At 36.8% G+C, this 21676-nt stretch overlaps 2 protein-coding genes across 2 annotated transcripts; both read right to left on the bottom strand.

The window, feature by feature from the left end:
* Nucleotides 1–468: 468 nt before the first annotated feature.
* On the bottom strand, nt 469–1632 carry LOC141673982 (uncharacterized). Its single transcript, XM_074480708.1, has 2 exons — nt 1071–1632; nt 469–872 (listed from the first exon to the last, which is right to left on the bottom strand). The coding sequence occupies exons 1-2, from the start codon at nt 1630–1632 to the stop codon at nt 469–471; spliced, it is 966 nt and encodes a 321-aa protein (XP_074336809.1).
* Nucleotides 1633–2187: 555 nt separating this feature from the next.
* On the bottom strand, nt 2188–2901 carry LOC141673981 (uncharacterized). The gene has a single exon (XM_074480707.1). The coding sequence runs from the start codon at nt 2899–2901 to the stop codon at nt 2188–2190; it is 714 nt and encodes a 237-aa protein (XP_074336808.1).
* Nucleotides 2902–21676: the final 18775 nt, after the last annotated feature.

Here is a 21676-nt window from a genome sequence, read left to right as displayed (position 1 = left end):
ATTAGCAATATTCTTGTGAATTAGTTATATATTTAATATGTATAATAATGTCTATATCGTACAAAATTGATAACAGGAACAAATTGATATATTACATTAGCTCATTCTGATGCGTATACCCTCACTTTTTGTACAAGAGGTCGATGATTAATCCTTGTGAAACACAAAATGGGGGGGGGGTCAATTAGAAAAATTGAAGAAAGAGAAATATATAAATTCATTACAGTTACACAGAATCACAGATCAATCATCTCACACGATAAATATAACCAATACTGCTGGCTGAAATCAGAGGCGGATCTAGCCTAAAAATACTTCCCAACAGGTTTTTTTTTCTCATACCGAAAATGAACTTAATATATTAAAATACAATTTTTCATTAATGTTCATTAATAAGTTAGAATATGTACATAAACTATTAATCAAAATGTCACAAGACAATGTTACTAGCTAGTACTAGTACGCGAACTATCTAAATTGAGCTCTATGATCTCCTGTAGATTCAAAATGATCTATCACAGCTTCCGAATCAATATCATCCACATATTCCTTTTCAATGTGAAGCATCATACAACCCGAAAGAAATTCATCTTCCATTTTATTTCTTAGTCTTGTTTTTATAATTTTCATAGCCGAAAATGCACGTTCAGTAGTTGTAGTGGAGACAGGAAGTGTCAAGACTAAACGTATCAGCATATCAACCAAAGGAAATTTTTTTTCCAATCCTGTTTCAACTAATCGTCTACATACTTGTGCAAGAGAAGATAATTCTTGGAAATCTTTGTCGGAAACTACTTGACACTTATAATGCTCCAATTGCAACTTTAAAGCTCTGACCTCTGATGTGTCAAATTCTTCAGGATAGAAGTTCTCTGCAAGTTTGCAAATATTATCAATATTGAACTTCTTAAACTTATTTTTTGGATCCAAAGAAGAACTCAGAACAAGTAATTATGTGCTTTGCTCCATAAACCTGTCATTTAGCTCCATCATCTAAACATCAATAATTATATTAAACATATCAAAATGATAGTGATGCTCATTTGTAACAACATTGTGTTATTGACAACCACGACCAGTGCCCATTGAATAAGGTGCATCCATATTAGGCATGTCAAGGCCCTGATCGTCACCAAATTGTTGGACACTTTGAAAAAAATTAATCCAACCATGCTCTCTTAGTTCTTGAAGAAGTGTCTTTGTACTAGAAACCAAATTCATGGCATTAACAATATCCTGTGATTGTCTTTGCAAGGCTTGAGAAAGTAAATCAGTTATTCCCATAATCTTGTTAGTGAGCAACAAACAAAACACAAAATCAAATGCTTTTAATGACTTCAGAAAACCTTTTGCATCACCTCTTATACTTCCAGCAAGCTCTTTATCGATCATCATATTTTGAAGAAGCTGACTAACTTCTTTAAACATATGAACCAAATTATTGACCGAAGCAAAGTGAGAACCCCATCGAGTCATACCTGCCCTTTTCAAGCTACGGATCTGATTAAGAACTTTTCCAGTTTCAAGATTTCCATCTGCTGAACTTTCTGCAATTTCTGCTTCTTGAATTTCTTTTAACAAATTTGCACGTTTTGATGAAGATCCGACAAAAGTAACAATAGAGCTTAGCATTTGAAAAAATAATTGCATATCAGGTACATCTTTAGCACTTGCATTCAAAGCTAATTGTAATCGATGTGCAAAGCAATGAGTGTAGTATGCATATGGACAAACTTGAAGAAATAATGTCTTTAATCCATGAAACTGACCACGTATATTACTAGCTCTATCATACCCTTGACCACGAATATTCTAAACTTGGAGTTTGTTTATAGAAAGCACAAGACATATTTGATTTTTGAGATTAATAGAAGTAGTGTCTTTTACACTAACAATTTCAAAGAATCTTTCTCAAACAAATCTTTCTCATCAACAAACTTGAGAATAATTGGCATTTGCTCCTTATGAGATACATCAAGTGATTCGTCAACCAAGATACAAAACTTGGCATCACCAATTTCTCGATGAATTTTATTTCAAATTTTAGTAGCAATGATATCTAGAATCTCCTTCTGAATCGAATGTGTAATGTACATGGCATGTTTGGGAGCATTTTGAAGAACAACTTTTGAAGTCTCATCATTCATATCTGCAAAACTCTTAATTATCTCAATAAAATGTCCTCTACTACTCGTCTGAAGATTCATCATGGCCTCTAAAAGGCAAGCCTTGTTTGCCCAAATATTTCACAGCTGCTATTGTTGTTTTTAGACGCAACCTATTTTGCCTTACAACCTCTGATGGAAGTTTGTCAATCACTCTATCAATGTGTTGCGGAGTTTTTAATAAATTAGCCCAATCCTGAACATTCTTTCGATGGAAAGAATTGATTTTTCCAACATGTTGCTCACAAACTCCTTTTTTCCATGCTATCATTCTACTCCAATTACAACATCCAGTAGTAGTAAACAAAGGAGATTTGGGTGGATTTTTTTCAAAAAGAAAGCAAGGGAAGCAGAATACTCTATCTTTGGCTACTGAATACTCCAGCCAAGGAAATAACGTAAACCATCGATGTTGAAAATGACGGTTATCACGCCCATCAAAAGTTGGTGGATAGTTTTGTAACTTTGGTTGACAAGGCCCTAATTGTAGATACTCTCTTCTAATACGATGTTGTTTATTCACCGAAAATGAATAAACTGGAGCACGTAATCCAGGATCAGTCTGAATTGAAGGCTCATTAGAAACATCATCTTTAATTTCCATATCACTTGTATGCAAAGAATCAGGGGGATTGGAAGGCAATGGAAAATTTGATTCAAGTGTTCGAATGTTTTTATCTTTCTTATAAAAAGAGAAAAGCGACTTCATTCGCTTCTTGGGAGGTTGATTAGACATCCTAACTTGCATTTAATTTATACACAAATAAACAAAAGTTTAGAGAAATAAACTAACCAGATGCTACACTTAAAAATCATGACCAATTCTAAATCACAAGTAAATATCAAGTTAGCATACATTGATGTAAAACAACACAGACAAATAAATTTTACATGATTCTATTGATAAAAATATTCATATTCTCTTTTGCACATTTAATCAAACAGTTTGGGTGCATCCTTGATTTTGTAAGTTTTGATAAAAATAAAGTATAGAATTACCTTATTGTGGTGATTGATTACTGACTAAAGATGTACATAATCTCTAACTTCATCCCAAATGATTCAATATAAGACTTCAAATTTCAGATCATTGGCACTCCTCTTCTTGTTCTCCTGCTGTCTCTAACCCTTTCTGTATGCTATTGTTTTATTTTAGTTTTATAGAATAAATAAATATATATATAACTTTTATCTTAAACTTTTACCCAGCGGTAAAAAAAATTCTACTAAAACCTATGAAAAGTTGCCCAGCTGGAGCTGGGTCAGCTCCTCACACCATCCGCCTCTGGCTGAAATCAGATACTGGAATTCATACAACAGAAAAAGCTGGAAAATGGCAAAAAGTAATACAAGAAGCTTAACAAGTTCTTCATGTCAGAGTCCTTCACATTTGGAATACCAACAAGAATAGGCATGTCTTAAATCTAGCATAACACATTATACGAAATATTATATTTACCCAACATAAATCAAATAATAAAATATAACATCAAGGAAAAGTAAAAGAACAATTGTCCAAATAGATTTTAGCCAGGTAACAAAGATTAAATAGTTTAACAAAGATACTCACTGATTTGAGAAATAAATCTTGGTGAGCATTCCACCAGGATAAGGCACTCTGTATACTTGTATATTTGATGCCAAGAATTTGAAAATGGAACCTCTTGGGCTGTTTTTTATAAGAGTTATATGAGAACCAAGTCAATCATCAAAGTGTAGCAGGAGATCGCCATCGGTGAAGTAGCTATAAACAAACTTCACGGCACTTTGGCCGCAGTTGTACATCAGAGCATCAGAGCATCTCCAACGAAGGGCGCCAAACTTGTCCAACTCATCATAAATAATAAATTTTTATTTATTTCTTTATTTATATCATATTTAACACCCTTCAGTCTGAGGTGCCTAGATAGTCCCAACAAATAATATAAAAATTTATATGTAACATAATGGATATAGAAAATATATAATTTAGGTGCAAGTATTGGGTTTTTTCCATTTAGAGGAGGTACCAAGAGAGTATCAAAAGTTGGCAACTTCTCCTCATACCCCTTGGACACTCTTACGATTTCAACAGAAAGGCACCCAAGAGTGAGATGCCACATAAAATTTGTCACTTCCACATAAAATTTGGCACCATTCTTGACATCTCTATTGGAGTTATTCTCAGTACAAAGTATTATGCATGCAGACGAAAAAATATGCCTCGATCAAAACCAACAATTTTACCATCATATCAAAATGAGCCATAAGTTGAATACAACTATGATATTGTTGAAGAACCAAATTAAGGAGGTGTTATTGTGGACATGTTGTTTGAGGTGGAAAATGAGAGTTTCATTAGCTCGCTCTAGAAGATTAAAACTAGGTGATGTTTAGATAAATTTAAGTATTAAGGATGTCATGGATGAAATCGGATTATGATAAATCAAAATAATTGTTCAAACTAATATAAAACCAATGTGAACCCGAAAATTAAAATTCAAATCGATGTATGATAGATATGGAATTTGAGCGTTGGTAATGATTATTAAACCTGTTTCTCTTCCAATTGGTGTTGATGAAGGAATCCGTCAATAAATTGGCGCTAGAAATAGGGGATGCTGATCAAGATCAGAGTTTTAAGGAGGAAAAGATGTCTTCTAATCATGATGAAAGTTCCTATGATGGAAGCGATAGCGAATCTGAAGGAGATTTTGGGCGCGACTACACTTAGCATGAACCCTACATGCTCAGAAACATGGTAGATCCTCTGTGAGCTCCAGATGTTGGAGGAACCCACATGTGTTCATCAACAACGCTGATATCTTGGAGCAGCTGTATCACATGGGAAATACCTTGAATAGATTCAATTCAAGGTTGAACACCATGGAGCATTGCAAAATGAGAAGATGCCATCATTATCCCCGATACTGTCATGCTATGTGAAAAGCTCCTATGGTTGAAGGGAACACCCAAGATGTTCATGGTCAAACTAATGGAGAAAATCCTCGGATTACCCCATGACCATTGGAGTATTCTCATGATGTTGAGCCTATAGTGGAGCTTGTTGAGAAGGATACTGATGGGAGAGAAAGGCCTCGAATTGACAATCAAATAATGCTACATCCTCATAGATCTGGACGCATGATGGATGTGCATCATCATGCGTAAAATATTCAGAATCAAAGTGAGGAAAAGAGAGATTTTTCAACCTTTAAGAGAAGGTTTGGCATAATATTATGAGATGATGACTTGAGATTTTTGTTGCTAGAATGGCAAAAGGAAAGAAACACTGGAGAAGTGAGGCCCCGTGATATAATATGTGTGCCCCATACATACTAAAGGGATGATAGGGCGCGACACCGCGAATATGAGCGTGCCCCTCCATGTGGTTCGATTGGAAGCTATGGACGAGTTTATCAAAGTAATGAACGAGAAAGATTGGGATATCATCATGGAAGAATGCCCCCTCATGGAATGAGCGAGGGCGCACCCATAAGGATTGAAGGGGTCTTATCATTGTTCATATTACTTCTCATAATGCTACCGGCAATGGCTCTAAGACACGTCATCATGGTGGAGATGGCACTCAAACTCAAAAAAGGCCACACAACAATGGAGTGACCTAGGGGCGCGGCCAAGGAGGACCTCATGCATAAGGGGAAGCTAAAAACCAAGGTGGTGATGTCCCACAATCACAGCCTCATGGGGAGGGGCGGAAAGATCCTTCGGTGCACGCGGGGGGTAAGCAGACGAAACAGCAGCAGCAGCCCCAAAACCCAATATTTAGACCATCCTGGGAGTTGGAATATACAATATAGTTTATTTAAAGAGGTTGCTCAATCACTTGGAAGGAGGAAGAGTTATGGCAATTACGCAAGCTCCATCTCCCTTCTCTGCTGTTGTGTGAGAGACACATCTACCCGTTGGCTGCTGGAACATAACCAATGACTTCATTTTCATGGGAATTCTGTTCCCGTGGAGTTCGTGGGAAGGTTAAATATTGAGATGGATGTGTATAAGGTATATTCTGTTGTGGGAGCAGATGAAAACTTTATTTCTAACTCAATTCCAAACTGTTGTAAAGTATACTCCACCAATCACTATATTGGGGAATGTTAAGCAGGAGGAGGGTGAAAATTTAACCTCATACTTTAAAAGATTAAATGTAGAATCTATCTTGGTGAGAGATGCAACGGATGAAACCCTGAAAAGTTTTCTTATAGTTGGGTTGTGCGTGGGAACAGATTTCTGGAAACACTTACAAGGGAATGATCCAACATCTTTTATTGATGTGCTTGCTCAGGCTGAGTCCTTCAAGGTAATTTAACAATCGCTTGCTGAGACTAAAAAGAATAATAGTGTGATCAATCTAAAGGGGCGAGCCAAGAGAAGGGATAGGTCTGTAAGTTCGGAATATATCGACAAAGCGCTCGAAGTCCCAATCCAGTGAATGCTACTAGTACTCGGAGAGAATGGACTCTGCCGTCAAATTATGAAAAAAGGGTGAGCAACTATACTCCCTTGGTTGCATCTATTCATCACATCTTTAAAGTTAACAAACACCGGGGACTCTTCAAGAAGTCAGAATGTTTGACTTTATAGCAAAGCAGGGACAAGAAGAAGTATTATAAATATCATGAGTCTACCGGGCACGATACCAATAATATCATCACCTGAAGGATGAGATTGAGGAATTAATCAAGGATGGCTATCTAGAAGAATGGATTGATAGGGTGAAGTGACATAGGGGAAACAATGACCAAGGAAAAGACAAAGGGTGTCCCCCGCGAGTAGAACTTGATGAGAAACCAGCATATATGAAATTCCAAGGAGCTGGGAGTATTAGAGCAATCTTTGGAGGATATCCGTTAGTTGGTGATAATAAACGAGCATTGGAGAGGTATTCTAGGGAAGTAAAGTATCAACCATTCACCAATATTCATAGCTTGGAGGATAGGCCACCAAAGATATTCAAGGGAGAATCTGCTGATATCATTTTCAGAGAGATGAAGTCAAGATGGGTGCATCATCCTCATAATGATTCACAGGATATAAACATGCTCAACGGGTCAATGAATGTCTATTGAGTTTTCCTTGACAATAGAAGCTCCTCAAACATCCTATACTACAACATATACAAGAAATTGGGATTTATGGACAATGATATGAACTAAGAAGATGCACATGTCTATGGTTTTACTGGAGAAGCGGTGAGAGTCATGGGTTCGATTAGACTTCCTGTCACACTTGGGGAAGGAGCTGTTTATGCTACTCAGATGATGGAATTCAAAGTGTTGGATCAAGAGTCCATCTATAACGTGCTAGTGGGGAGACCTTGGTTGCGAGCTTTCAGAGTTATAACTCCAATACATCACTTGATGATAAAGTTTCCTACATTTAACAGAGTGAGTAGCATATGTGGATCATAGTATGACCCACGTTATTGTTATCACATGGCAGTTAAGGAGTTTCGCAGAAGAAGGTATGAAGGAATGAGTCCCTCTGACGAAAATGCGACAAGTATGCAAGCTCAACCAAGTGGAAAAATTCATGCCAATTACTTTGTTGAAGATCCATAGGAGAGGAATACTCATGTGGTGAATCCCTCAATTTTGATATTGGAAAATAGTCCTACAATCTGTATTTTTAAAGAAGTTGTGGTGGAGCACGGGAGGGATGTTGTGCAACAAGAAGTAAATGGAGAAAAGTTGGAAGGAATGAGTGAATCCTTTCAAATTCAAAATAACCTTCATGAAGTTGATGTTCCCTTAAAGGAGGATGCGCCCTCAAGGAATGAGATGTTGAGAACAAAGGATTTGTGGGAGGTTAATGCTTCTCCAAGAGAGGACGCGCCTTCCATTCGTGTGATATCTAAAAATTTATCTTTTTCTGAGGTGGATGCTCCCATTTCCGAGGATGCACCCTCAGATGAAAGGATGGGTGTTGAAGATCCCCAAGACTTTGATTTTTATCTAGATCTATGAATCCCTATGCCTACTAAATAAATGGGTCCAACTAAGGACACAATATCTATTCCCGTAGATAAGGATGATCCGATCAAGTTCCTGATGATATGCTGGTAAATTCTAAGAAGGCATGTGACCATGTAAAACACCTGAGGGAGATGTTCAATAACTTGAGGAGATACCATATGAAATTGAATCGGGCAAGTTCCTTGGATTCATTGTCAATCATAGGGGAATTGAAGCTAACCACATAAAGATCAAGGCACTGCTCAACATGAAATCCCCTACGAATGTGAAGCAAGTGCAGAGCTTGACTAGAAGGATTGTTGCGTTGAACCACTTTGTGTTCAAATTATCCGACAGATGCAAAGAATTCTTCTAAGCAATCAAAGAAGCGGGAAAAGACTTTACCTGGACACCAGAATGTGAGGAGCATTTTAAGAGGAGAAAGGAACAGCTGGGAAATCCTCCCATCTTGTCAAAGCTGATGGATGGAGAAACTTTGGTTTTGTACTTGGCAGTTTCTGAGTATTCCATCACTGCTGTGTTGGTAAGGGAAGAAGCCGGACAACAATCACCAGTGTATGACATAAGTAAGAGGTTGCATGATGCTGAGACTCGTTATACTAGTGATTTATCCATTAGTCCTGGCATCGCAGAAGTTGAATTCATATTTTCAAGCTCACAAAGTTGAAGTCTGCACATCGTATCATCTGGACAAGTCCTTCACAAACCTGAATCATCGGGAAGGATGCTGAAATGGGCTGTGGAATTGGGGCAATTTGACTTGGAATACATGTCATGTACGGTGATCAAAGCACAAGCCCTAACATATGTCCTATCAAAATTTGATTCTGAAATTGATGATAGATCTATGATAGCTTTACAACCTCATTTTCTAGAAGGAAAATCCAAAATGTCATCGGAAGAAGAACTTCCACATCCTTGGTGGATTTTATGTGTGAACGGTGTAGTTAACAATGATGGGGCAGGTCCAGACATAGTACTTTTATCTTCAGAGGGACTTCATCTGATGAGTGCTATTAACTTCAAAATATGTGCTACAAATAATGATGCATAATATAAAGCTCTAATCAATGGTCTGAAGATTGCTTTGGAAATCGGCATTGTGAATTTGATCGCCAAAAGTGATTCAGAGTTGGTTGTAAACCAAGTAAATAGGGGATTCCAAGCTCGAGGACCCCGAATATAATTGTACTTAGGTGTGTGCAGCATTTACTTGGAAAGTTAAAGGAGGTAAGTATGGAATGTATACCACGGGAGAAAAACAGCAACGCAGATGGTTTGATTAAAATGGGATCTCAACAAGAAGTTGTATTTCTAGGATCCATACCCTTGGAAATTCCAAAAGTTCCGAGCATTCCAGAGATGTAGCTGATGCAAGTAGATGATACTCTTCAAGAAACATGGATGACACCCATTCTAGCCTATATAAATACGGGAATACTCCCTGAAGAAAAGTTTAAGGCAAGGCGACTTCAATACCAAGCTGCAAGGTATGCGGTGTATGATAGAGTGTTATACAAAAGGGGTTTTAATCAACCATTACTTTGTTATGTTGACAAAAAAGAAGGGAAATACATCTTGAGGGAGGTGCATGAAGGAACCTGTGAAATCACTCGGGGGAAGCTTATTGGCAATAAAGATATTACGCCAGGGCTACTATTGGCCTACAATGAAAGAGGATGCTATAAACTTTGTTGGAGCATATGATCGTTGTCAGCACTTTTTGAATTACTCATCCATGCCCGCTACACTCTTGACATCTATAATGAGCCTGTGGCCGTTTGCAATGTGGGAATTGATCTCATCGTAGAACTCCCAAAAGTTAAAGAGGATGTCAAGTATGCAGTAACTGCAGTTGACTATGTTAGATATATTTGAGATGTCATGCCTAATATGATTTGTGTTTAGTTTTCAGAACTTAACAACAGGGCAGATAAGGACTTACTGAAATCAGGACTTACTGGAAGTCACAGAACTTAAGTTCATATCAGAACTTAAGTGTGGGAGGACTTACAGTTAAGGAAGGAAGCTAATTTACAGTAGAAGATCGAGACTAAAATAAAAGAAGATATGCGTGGAAAGAGTAAGAAGACTGGAAGACTTGTAGAAGATATCTGATTGATAAATTTTAGGAGACAAAATTATATTCCATATCAATTAGAAGTTATCTTATAACTGTGTACTATATAAACACAGACTTAGGGTTTACACTATATGTGTTATCATTATCGAGAAGATTATACATTGTAACCTAGCAGCTCTTAGTGATATTTGTTCATCACTGAGAGAGAATAACAGTTCTTATTGTAATAGAGTTTATTCAATATACTTGATCTAGTTACATACTTGTGTTAAATCGATTTGAGTGTATTAACACTGTATTCAACCCCCTTCTACAGTGTTGTGTGACCTAACAATTGGTATTAGAGCTTATTTGTTAACACACATACAATAAAGATCCAAACAATTATGTCTGAAGAAGCAATAACTCCAACCAAGCCAACCAAAACTGAAGAAACTCAAAAGACTCAAACCCACAGTCGATATGAGACTATTAGGGTTCCCTATACTGAGACCTTCTGAGTATCCCATATGGAAAGTGAAGATGGCTATATTTCTGGAAGCTACAGATCCAGAATACCTTGACAAAATTAATGAAGGACCACATAAGCCTACCAAGCTCTCTGTTGTAGTTGCTGATCAACCAGCAAAGACCATACCAAAGGAGAAAGGTGAGTACACAGCTGAAGACATCTCATCTATTGCCAAGGATGTAAAGGTAAGGCATTTTCTGCATAGTGTCATTGATAATGTCATGTCAAACAAGGTAATACATTACAAGAATGTAAAGGAGATATGGGAAGCTCTGGAGACAAGATGCCAGGGACCTGATGCCATCAAGATGAACAGGAGGACTATACTCACTCAAGAGTATGAGCACTTTGACTCAAAAGCTGATGAGTTATTAACTGACTTATATGACAGGTTTGTCAAACTCTTGAATGATCTGTCACTGGTGGACAAGGAATATGATCTTGAAGATTCAAATCTAAAATTCCTTTTAGCACTTCCTGAAAATTGGGTTATGGAGATGATAAAATTGAAAAAGGAACTGAACAAATTGAGCCAATTGTTGTTAAACAGACTACTAATGTAACACCCCCAAATCCGGGGTCGGGGATCCGGGTTGTCACGAGTTCCATTTCCCTTAATAACACCCAATCTTAATAAATAATCAACTACTCTGTACTGTGACCCCACAATAAACACACACACCACAAGTTATAGTCTCAGAGATGAACACTCAAAAAATAACACAAGTCCTTATATTCCACAATTATAAACCGTTACACCTTAAAAAGGTTCTGAATAAATTTATATATTCCTTGCCATTATTACAATTCATATTATACATAAGTCTGGCTCATCAATAGTTGAAAACCTAGCCTATTGGTAGCTCCTACCTCAGCTACCTCGCTTTCAGAAGACTGCGGAACGTTTTCTAACCGCTTACGAATCGGGAGCTTGGTCCTGTTCATCCTTTCTATCTGTTGTTGTGTGATGAAAGAAGAAAGCAAGGGTGAGCAGCAAGCCCACCAAAATAATATGTATAATGATTAACAATATATGAGCCTTCTCATAGTACTCATGAAAGTCTTGGTCAAAAGAAATGAACCAAGTTTGATATCTTAATGCGATGAAGTCGCAAAATATTCAGTATATATACATATATACTTTTCAGAATCTTGGAAGTCCCCTTCCATGCATAATATACACAGAGTTCCAGTTTATAACTGTATAAAAATATCGTTGCAAGGTGATCTCATATATCTACCCTTGTCTCAACGTTTTTCTGAAAATCTTTGATATGCATAAGATAATCATTAACTAGATATAAGTTGAAAAGAAGAAGTTACAAGATACCCCAATATACTTATATCTTTCCCAAGTACTACTTGAACTACCACCGTTCAAGTTATAATCAGTTTCAAAAGTTCATCACATAGATGAGACTACAAGACAAGATTTGAATAGATTCAATCTTTGAATATCTTTATAAATAATGAAGTTACGAGATACTTCATTAAGTCCCGATATATATATACACCTATATATATATACATTTCATACACTCCTTGAAAACCTCTGTTATGAAAATTATAAACAGAGTTGCAATATCCAATAAATTTGGAAAGGAGAAAACCTTGGCATAAACCTGATATCTTGCTGATCAGGCAAAGATACCAACAAGTAACCTTTTCTACTAGTAGATGGACGAATTCCCCACTGGTCATCACCCTGGTCGTAATAGGACCTTATGCTGGACTGCCACTCAGCCACTTATGCATTTGATGGACTCCTTAAAATGGAAGATCTTGAATTTTTGAGCGAGTATTCAAGTCCCCTTAAAATGGAAGATCTTGAATTTGAAAACAAGTTTTGGGATCCGCTCTACCCTTTTTAAATTCATTTTGAAGATTTTTAAGAATGTTTGGAGTAATACTGATTTATGAAATAAATCAGTCCCAATATGAAAGAAATATCTGAATATTATTATTTAAATAATATTCCCATAAAGAATAATGGAGGTAGAAGTTGGAAAACTTATACTCGAATGAATAGCAAATAATCAAAGATATACTTATACGAAAGTAATATCTTTATTTGAATAATCAAAAATAAGTTTGATTATCGACACCTTATTCTTTAATACAATAAAGAATATTATTAAGTAATAAGCGGAGTCATAATACCTCGAATGAATACTATAAATAATATTCATAAAATAAAGGAGTCGTACATCCTCAAATGAATATCCAAGTAATATTCAATAATAATATAAACTGAGTCATAAGCCCTCGAATGAATATTCAAATAATATTCAAATAATAAGATAAACTGGGTCATAAGCCCTCGTGTGAATATTCAAATAATATTCAATTAATAAAATAAACTGAGTCATAAGCCCTCGAATGAATACTCAAATTAATATTCAATTAAGTAAAATAAAGGTATCGAATAAACCTTATTCGATCAATAGTTTTAAAAACTATATCCATATATATATAAATATATATATATATATATATATATATATATAATATACTCGGGAACATCGACTCCCGGTTTAGAAATATGTTCACCTTTTATCCCCTATACTAAGGGTATACGCAACTACTTGCTTATTTCTAGCATAGGTATTATGCAACTATAAGCATTGAAATCAACAGATAGATAACCAGATAACGAAACAGACAAGCATATATATCATATCAGCATGCTCCAATATATCGCAAAATTTGCTAATAACAATCATGCACTATCACAAGATAATGCATATACATATATTTACATCACAACAACAGTATAACGGGTAGAAAACTTGCCTGAGCGACTGGGGGTTACGAATGGCTCGGGACGAGTCTGATAACCTATAAGCAAAAAGTAAGTTGGAATTAAACCAAAGTCACTTGTAAATCTATACTCTAACCAACTCAGACTCTAACGCTCATTTTGCGCTTACTGATTCTCTTAAGTCACTCGAGTACCCTCGGCTCTACCATTTTTAGTAATTTAACCTTTACGAGTTTTAAGGCGATTCCTTCGCGAGTGTCTTACCAACTGCTTAACACACTTACCATAAATGTTTCATACATTAATTAACCCTTTTTGGTCTTTAACCTATGTTTCAAAGTAAGGCGAGGGGAAATGTTTCGTTCGCGAAACGCTGTTACTTAAAACAGTCGTTTCTCCTAAACCGTGCATCGGAATCGAACGAACTACATATCAAAAGGAAGCTCGTAACACGAGCTATCTAGACATGGCAATGGTCATAATCTAGCAGGGGGTTCTCGGGTCCTAATGTTATGCACAAAAGCAGTCCAAAGAAAATCGGACGTTAAGACGACTATGTTTACGCGATTTCCCAATTTAAAACCATTCAAAACCAACCCAATTCAACCTCAAATCAAACATACAACCAACATCCATCCTTATCACATCATATCAGCCCCCAACCAATTCAATTTTAACATTCATACTTATGCCTAAGCTTGAATTTAACCATACTACAATCTTTTAACCAAAACAACAACATTTACCATTCCATTTCAATACCATTTCAATCCCAAACTCTAAATCACAAACATTAAGCTACAATATCACCCTACTAATCAAAATCATCTTATAATACATAGGAATCTAGGGTTTGGAGATGATATACCTTCCTCGAAGTGGTGGGGGGAGCTAGGAAGCCTTAAGAAGCCTTGAGAAGTCTTAGGAATGCTTGGATCTTCAAGGAAATCAAGAAAAATTTCAAGTTAAAAACTTGAAAACACTATTCATTGTCTTCTTCATTGATTAAATGAAGAAGATTGAGAAGGAATTGAGGGCTTAAACTCATGATATAGCCCTAACTAAGCATAAGGATGATTAGGGAATTAACTCACCAATTTAGGAAGCTTGGATCTTGAGTTTTGAATTTCTTGCCCTTTTGCAATAGTAAAAGCCGAGAGCAAGCTTGCTTGGATGAGAGAATGATTTTTGTGTTTTGATGAAAATGATTTGCTTGGCTTGGTTGGTTTGATTTTGTTTTTTGTTTTAGTAAATTACCTAGTTGCCCTTGATTTTGTGTGGTTAAAAAACCACCACATCTCCTTCCTTCCCATGTCATGCCTATATCATGCTGTGATGTCATCCTTCCCTCTTTGTCCTCCTCTCATTGGTTGGGTGACATCACTCTCTCTAATCCCTTTTGATTAACTTCCTAATGACCGATGATCTGTTATACGGTTCGCTTAACTTTCGTTCTCGTTTATCGTTTGAAGGATCATACCCGGGATCTTATTACTTAGGTTCCCTTAACCTTTCTCAATACATTATATTCCTTTTTATGATCCTCTATTATAATCCTTTAATTTAAATCCTTTAATTTAAATCCTTTTTATCCTGTTACCTTATACTCAATTCTCTCCGTATCTAGTGGATTTCCGGGAAAAATTAAAGTGTTCGGATTTGGATTCTGACGATCTTTACATACACTTATATCCCATATAAAGTACTAATAAAATCTCAGAATATCCATATCAGAACCCCTACATAGTGTGGCATGAAAAGTTTTCTCATTCAGCAAAAACACTATTCATAAGGGTTTCAAAAATTTCCCAAAAATTGGGGTTATTATAGTCTCCCCTCCTTAAAAGGATTCCGTCCCAGAATCAGATAGAAATGAATAGGGATACTTTTTTAGTATTGCACTTTCTAACTCTCAAGTCAATTTTCCCACATTGTGGTTCTACCGTCAAACTCTTACTAGTTTGATAACCCTTCTCCTAAGCACTCGTTCCTTCTTAATCTATATCCTTCCTGGTTGCTCCATATAGGTTACGTCTGGTTGCATGTCTATGCGCTCATATGCCCCTATTTATCTGGCATCCGAATTACACTTCCTTAACATTGATACGTGAAACACGTTATGACTTGCTACATGTTCTGGGGTAAGGCTAGCTCATATGCTAACTTCCCAATACTTCTTAATATATCCAAGGGTCCAACAATTGGTGGACTTAGCTTTCCTTTCTTTCCGATCTCATTAATTCTTTTCAAGGGAATACTTTTAACAATACAAGGTTCCCTCCTTCCTATTCTTTGTCCTTTCGTGTCAAATCGATATACTTCTTATGTCCTTCCTGGCTACTACCAGTCGTCCTCTTATTAGATCTATTATATCCCTGGTCCTTTGGACTACTGCGGGTCCGAGCATCTTGCGCTCTACAACTTCATCTTAACATAAGGGAGATCGACATTGTCTTCCCTCAAGGATCTCATAAGGCGACATCTCGATAATGACATATGATCTATTGTCGTAAGATAACTTAATCCGCGTTAAGTGATCATTCCAAATTCTTTCAAGTCTATTGCACAGACTCTCATCATAGCTTCTAACATTATAGCTTTTGCTTCTCAATAACCATTCTTTTCCAGTTCGTAATCGCTATCACCTTCCGTTCCTAATCTTATACTGGTTATACCTTTGGCTCGTTAGCGTTCTATAACCTTTTAATAACCACGTCAACCTTAGTATCACGAATGTGTTTCCATTCCGAATACCACCAAAACTTTATTACTCCTTTTTCAGCTGTTTCTATTTTCGAAAGCTTAATCCTTCATATAGAAGTAAAGGAATTTGTTGAGAGATCACTATGATCATGAACACTTGTTATATCACATAGTTAGTACAGAAGGTGGCCAGCCTTTAGTACTTGACAAGCAATTAAACAATAGATGGTATCCTACTAGGCTTCTATCACACAGATAGATAGTCATTCGGCAATACCTCCCCTTTCTGGAAGGGTTGTTCTTCTCAGCTTACATGAAATGAAAAGAAGAGAAAAGAACGAATTGAAGAGAATTGTATATATGAAAGAAATATACTGCCACAAAATATCTGGCTTGGAACCTACCTTTGAACTATAGAGGTTTGTCATAGGAGAACGAAACATATAAGTATTTATATCAACATCAAGTATTATAGCATCGTATTTCACATGCCTAAATAATTGCTATTCCGTCCATCATTCTATGGACCCATGCTCTTCCTCGAGCTTATACACAATTACCTTTGAAACTCCCTCGACATCGAAAATCGAATCTGGGATCTCATTCTATATATCACCGTTACTAGGATTCTATGCTCGCACCGCAACCTTCCTCATATAGTAATACGACTCTCTATTGCTAAGAAGGAGTAAATATTCAATAGGTAGATACTCTACTTACTTAGTCTATCAATAATAACTTATACACTACCACGACTCGATTAGTGGTACTCAATCTCAACACCCATTCCAATACAACTCTCACGGTTGTAATCAACTCATTACTCACAAAATCATTGCTGCCTTACTATGGTCCACCACTGACCTACTGTAGTCATTCATTTTCCATGAAGTCTTAATATCTAACCATACGGAGTCCATACATGTCGTATCAAATCCTTCTAAGGAGGTAACATAATCACCATTCATGATTCATGGAGTACACTCCTGATTCTGACATACATACATGACATGAAGCAGATAAAATTGCAGAAGAGTTTCGCTCAAAGCAACGATAGCAGGTTAATACCATTCTTAATCATATGCCTTCAATAGAAGACTTAACTCAAAGGTTTGTTTAGTCCTTTTTGAAATATGGTCCTGGCTTATCTCAAGATACGACCTTCTAAGATAGATAGCCCGTTCATGGCGATTACATGAATTACACCTTTACCAACTACTATTACGGTTGGGTATTGCACAGTCATCAGAAGGAATGTCAATCTTCCAAACCATAATACAACCTTCACAGCTTTAACCATCATCACTGTATTCTTTGGCACAAGCGCCTACAATTATCCTTTTACCGTTAAAGTGTCGGCCACCTCTTTGGCCTTTCCTGATAGTAATAGTTCCTTATAATCAATGTCTTTTAACCACCTTCAACTAAATTCTCTACCTTATTTCAATCATTGTTTATGTGAAAATGTCTTCCTTAAAATCTGATGAGTAAGAAAAGAAATCACCATTTTTCCATAAGGTATTGCCTCAGTCTTTAGAGGTTAACCACTGTCGCGACTGACTCTCGATCGTACTTAGAACATCTTTTGTCTTAGGTCCTAATTGCCCTGAACAATTCCGACCTTTACTGGTTCGATCCATACTTTCTCATGGTTTAACACGTGCCCCACTTGGCATCATTATAATCACGTCATATTCCTTTTATCAACATTTTTATTCTTTAGAATTTTGAATATTACCTTTCTCCATGCAAAACCTTTAAGGTTATCTTTCAATAGTTCCTCCTGTATTCCCTAGATACAGGGCATATCGAAATACCATTTACTATTACTAGAACCATTGTCTATATACTTCTGAAAAATTTCTCCACTGAGTCTTAAAGGTTGTTGTTACCTTAACCCTTTCCCAATCATACTGTCAAAACTCATACTGCCCCTATTAAGGGTGAAATGCCAACCTTTAGGCATTCCCCTAGGATTCGTTTTAAGTTACCGATGTTCTATCCTTAATTCCACCTTTAAAAAGGTACATGCATCCTTCCATGGATAAATCAAGTCATTTACCCCTGATAAGGGTGTCTTATTCAATCATTCCCACCTCGATAGTATATGCCTAATTTCACAATAACATCTGTATTCAAAATGAGGTCAATCAATATGGCCTCCAAAAGATAACAATGGTCATCCGCTTTTCTTGCCTAATTTGGTAACGATAACAAGGATGACCTGGAAGATATTGGTCATGTTCAACGTGAACTTCTTCTTAATAATTCCTTATTTACTTTTGTTGTTTATCTCAACAGTCACCTCAATGTTGGGATATCTTTCATATCTGGCGTCTCCCTTTCTGGGTATCATGCCACCGGTCTTACATTTCACCTTCTTGAAGGTCACTTCCTTCATCCAATTTTCTTAATTTCTTACTTTCTTGTCTCCTCAGTCTATCCGCGTCTCATTATTTATCCTTCGAATTATCTCAAGGTTTCCTCGAATCTTCCCAACTTACAGGGGATAAAATATATGTATCTCTTATGCCCTCAACCATCAATTTTAACTCATGGTGAATCACCCTCATCCTGACGATTACATACTCTTCTATTTCTATTTCTACGAGTCTTTAGGGTTTCCTCATACCCAACTCCCTTATCATTCCTCAAACTCTATTGCCGTTATATTCCTTTCTCTTATCATTATTTCATGAACCAACACAACATAAGCATTGATTTCAAACATCCCGTCATTCTGGATTCGTGTCTTCAGAACGAATCTTGATAACTTTTACATCTTAGATTCACAATTCATCATACTCGTCTGCCTTTGTTCTGGCTCTAAAGCTTTTACACTATCTCCTTATCTTTCGGAATTACTTTCCCGAAAACAATTGACTGAACTTAAATCAGTTTATTCTAACCTCTGGCTCCGTGCCTTTCTTGGTCTTTCACCAGCGGGTGGTCTCTCTCTTAGGAGGGTAAGTGACAAAAACAGTTTTTTGTGCTTCGTCAATCATTTATAATCTCAAATAATTCTTATATTTCCTTTAGCCAGGCTCTTGCCTCGACTGGGTCAACCTGTTCCTTGGAACTCTGAGAGCTTAGTGATTTAAAGGTCATGAAAGAATTTCCTACCGCATTGTTTCCTCAAGGTGGTGGTTGGGGATAATAGTCTAAGTTCTTTTTAGACAGGTCCATGAATTGCCGTATAGGAGAACCGTCTCGGGTCTCCTTTCCTTACTCGACTTTCTGTTTCCTTAGTATGAAATGTTTCATCCTTCTCCCATACTTGGGGTTATTTTATATGTTAAAATCCTCATTTTCCACTTCATTATGTTATGGGTTCCTTCTATCTTGATGGCGACCTCCCTGACTATCACGTTCAGGGTTTGCTCTAAATCTTATTCCTCAAACTAGCTTTCATCTAAGATTTCATCTTTAGGCTCTAGAACATTTGGAACCCAAATTCTGTTGGAATACCTCATTATTCCCTTATCATCTTTCTTGGTATTAATCTTTTATCTAATTGTTAGCTCTCTGCCTTCATTCATCACTTTTTCTGGCACAATATGTTCTTTTCCGATAATTCGGACTGTATTGCAATCTCAAATATCTTTTCGGTACCGACTCCGGTTACCTTCACTTCTATTTCCATTTTCTCAAAATCTCTTGTAAACTCTCTCAAAGACATTATCATCTTGAGTCTCTCCTTTTTACTAAGGGCATCAGCCACCACATTGGCTTTCCCCAAATGATAAAGAATCTCATAATCGTAATCCTTGATTAGCTCTAACCACCTCATTTGGCGCATATTGAGCTCTTTTCTGCGTGAAAATGTACTAGAGCACTTATGGCTTAGGTAAATCTCGCACTTCTCTCCATACAAATATTGCCTCCAATCTTTAGGGCAAAACTATTACCACGAGCCCAAGCTCATGGGTGGGGATATCGAATTTTTTATTCCCTTAATTGTCTTGACGCAGACGCGATTATCTTGATGTGCTATATAAGAAGCACCCTAATTCCTTATGCGAAGCGTCACTTACAATTCACAAAATCTCCTTTTCCATCCGGCAACGCCAGCATAGGGGCTGTCACCAACCTTTGCTTCAGTTCTTGAAAGCTGTTCTCGCATTTCTCTGTACATTCGAACTTCTCAGTCTTACGAGTAAGCCACGTTAAAGGGGGCTACTATCTTTACAAACTTGAACGAACCTCCGGTAGTGATCGACCAATCCTACCTCTGGTAGTCGACCTAACCATGGTCATCAATTCATCAGTGGTCCTTTATTCATTCTTGTCAGGATCCTCCATGGGATCCTCCTCAGCAACTATCCCTTCTAGGACAACATCCTCAATATCAACATCATCCGGTCCTGCGTTAGGACGCTCTATCGGATCCACAATCCGATCTCCAATTAGTAATAAAACATCATCGCGTTGTTGCTCCTCAACCTCAGGGTACGGAGTCCCGCTACCATATACGATAACGAACTACGCTTTTATCACGATATTTATAAGGGTTCCCATAAGGGTTTTAACTGTCAGTACTACGTTACGTAGTCCGACTATGAACTTGGCAAAAGTTCTTATTATCTTAGTGAACTTATTATCTTAACGTCACATCATCTCTGAGGTTTATAACGTTTAGCTCTGATACCACTTCTGTAACACCCCCAAATCCGGGGTCGGGGATCCGGGTTGTCACGAGTTCCATTTCCCTTAATAACACCCAATCTTAATAAATACTCAACTACTCTGTACTGTGACCCCACAATAAACACACACACCACAAGTTATAGTCTCAGAGATGAACACTCAAAAAATAACACAAGTCCTTATATTCCACAATTATAAACCGTTACACCTTAAAAAGGTTCTGAATAAATTTATATATTCCTTGCCATTATTACAATTCATATTATACATAAGTCTGGTTCATCAATAGTTGAAAACCTAGCCTATTGGTAGCTCCTACCTCAGCTACGGCAGCATCAACGCTTTCAGAAGACTGCGGAACATTTTCTAACCGCTTGCGAATCGGGAGCTTGGTCATGTTCATCTTTTCTATCTATTGTTGTGTGATGAAAGAAGAAAGCAAGGGTGAGCAGCAAGCCCACCAAAATAATATGTATAATGATTAACAATATATGAGCCTTCTCATAGTACTCATGAAAGTCTTGCTCAAAAGAAATGAACCAAGTTTGATATCTTAATGCGATGAAGTCGCAAAATATTCAGTATATATACATATATACTTTTCAGAATCTTGGAAGTCCTCTTCCATGCATAATATACACAGAGTTCCAGTTTATAACTGTATAAAAATATCGTTGCAAGGTGATCTCATATATCTACCCTTATCTCAACGTTTTTCTGAAAATCTTTGATATGCATAAGATAATCATTAACTAGATATAAGTTGAAAAGAAGAAGTTACAAGATACCCCAATATACTTATATCTTTCCCAAGTACTACTTGAACTACCA

The sequence above is a fragment of the Apium graveolens genome, chromosome 7 (assembly GCF_009905375.1).
Source record: "Apium graveolens cultivar Ventura chromosome 7, ASM990537v1, whole genome shotgun sequence".
In the NCBI taxonomy this organism is placed as follows: Eukaryota; Viridiplantae; Streptophyta; class Magnoliopsida; order Apiales; family Apiaceae; genus Apium; species Apium graveolens.
The sequence above is the reverse complement of the archived record's forward strand: the minus strand, read 5'-3'. Positions and strand labels throughout refer to the sequence as shown.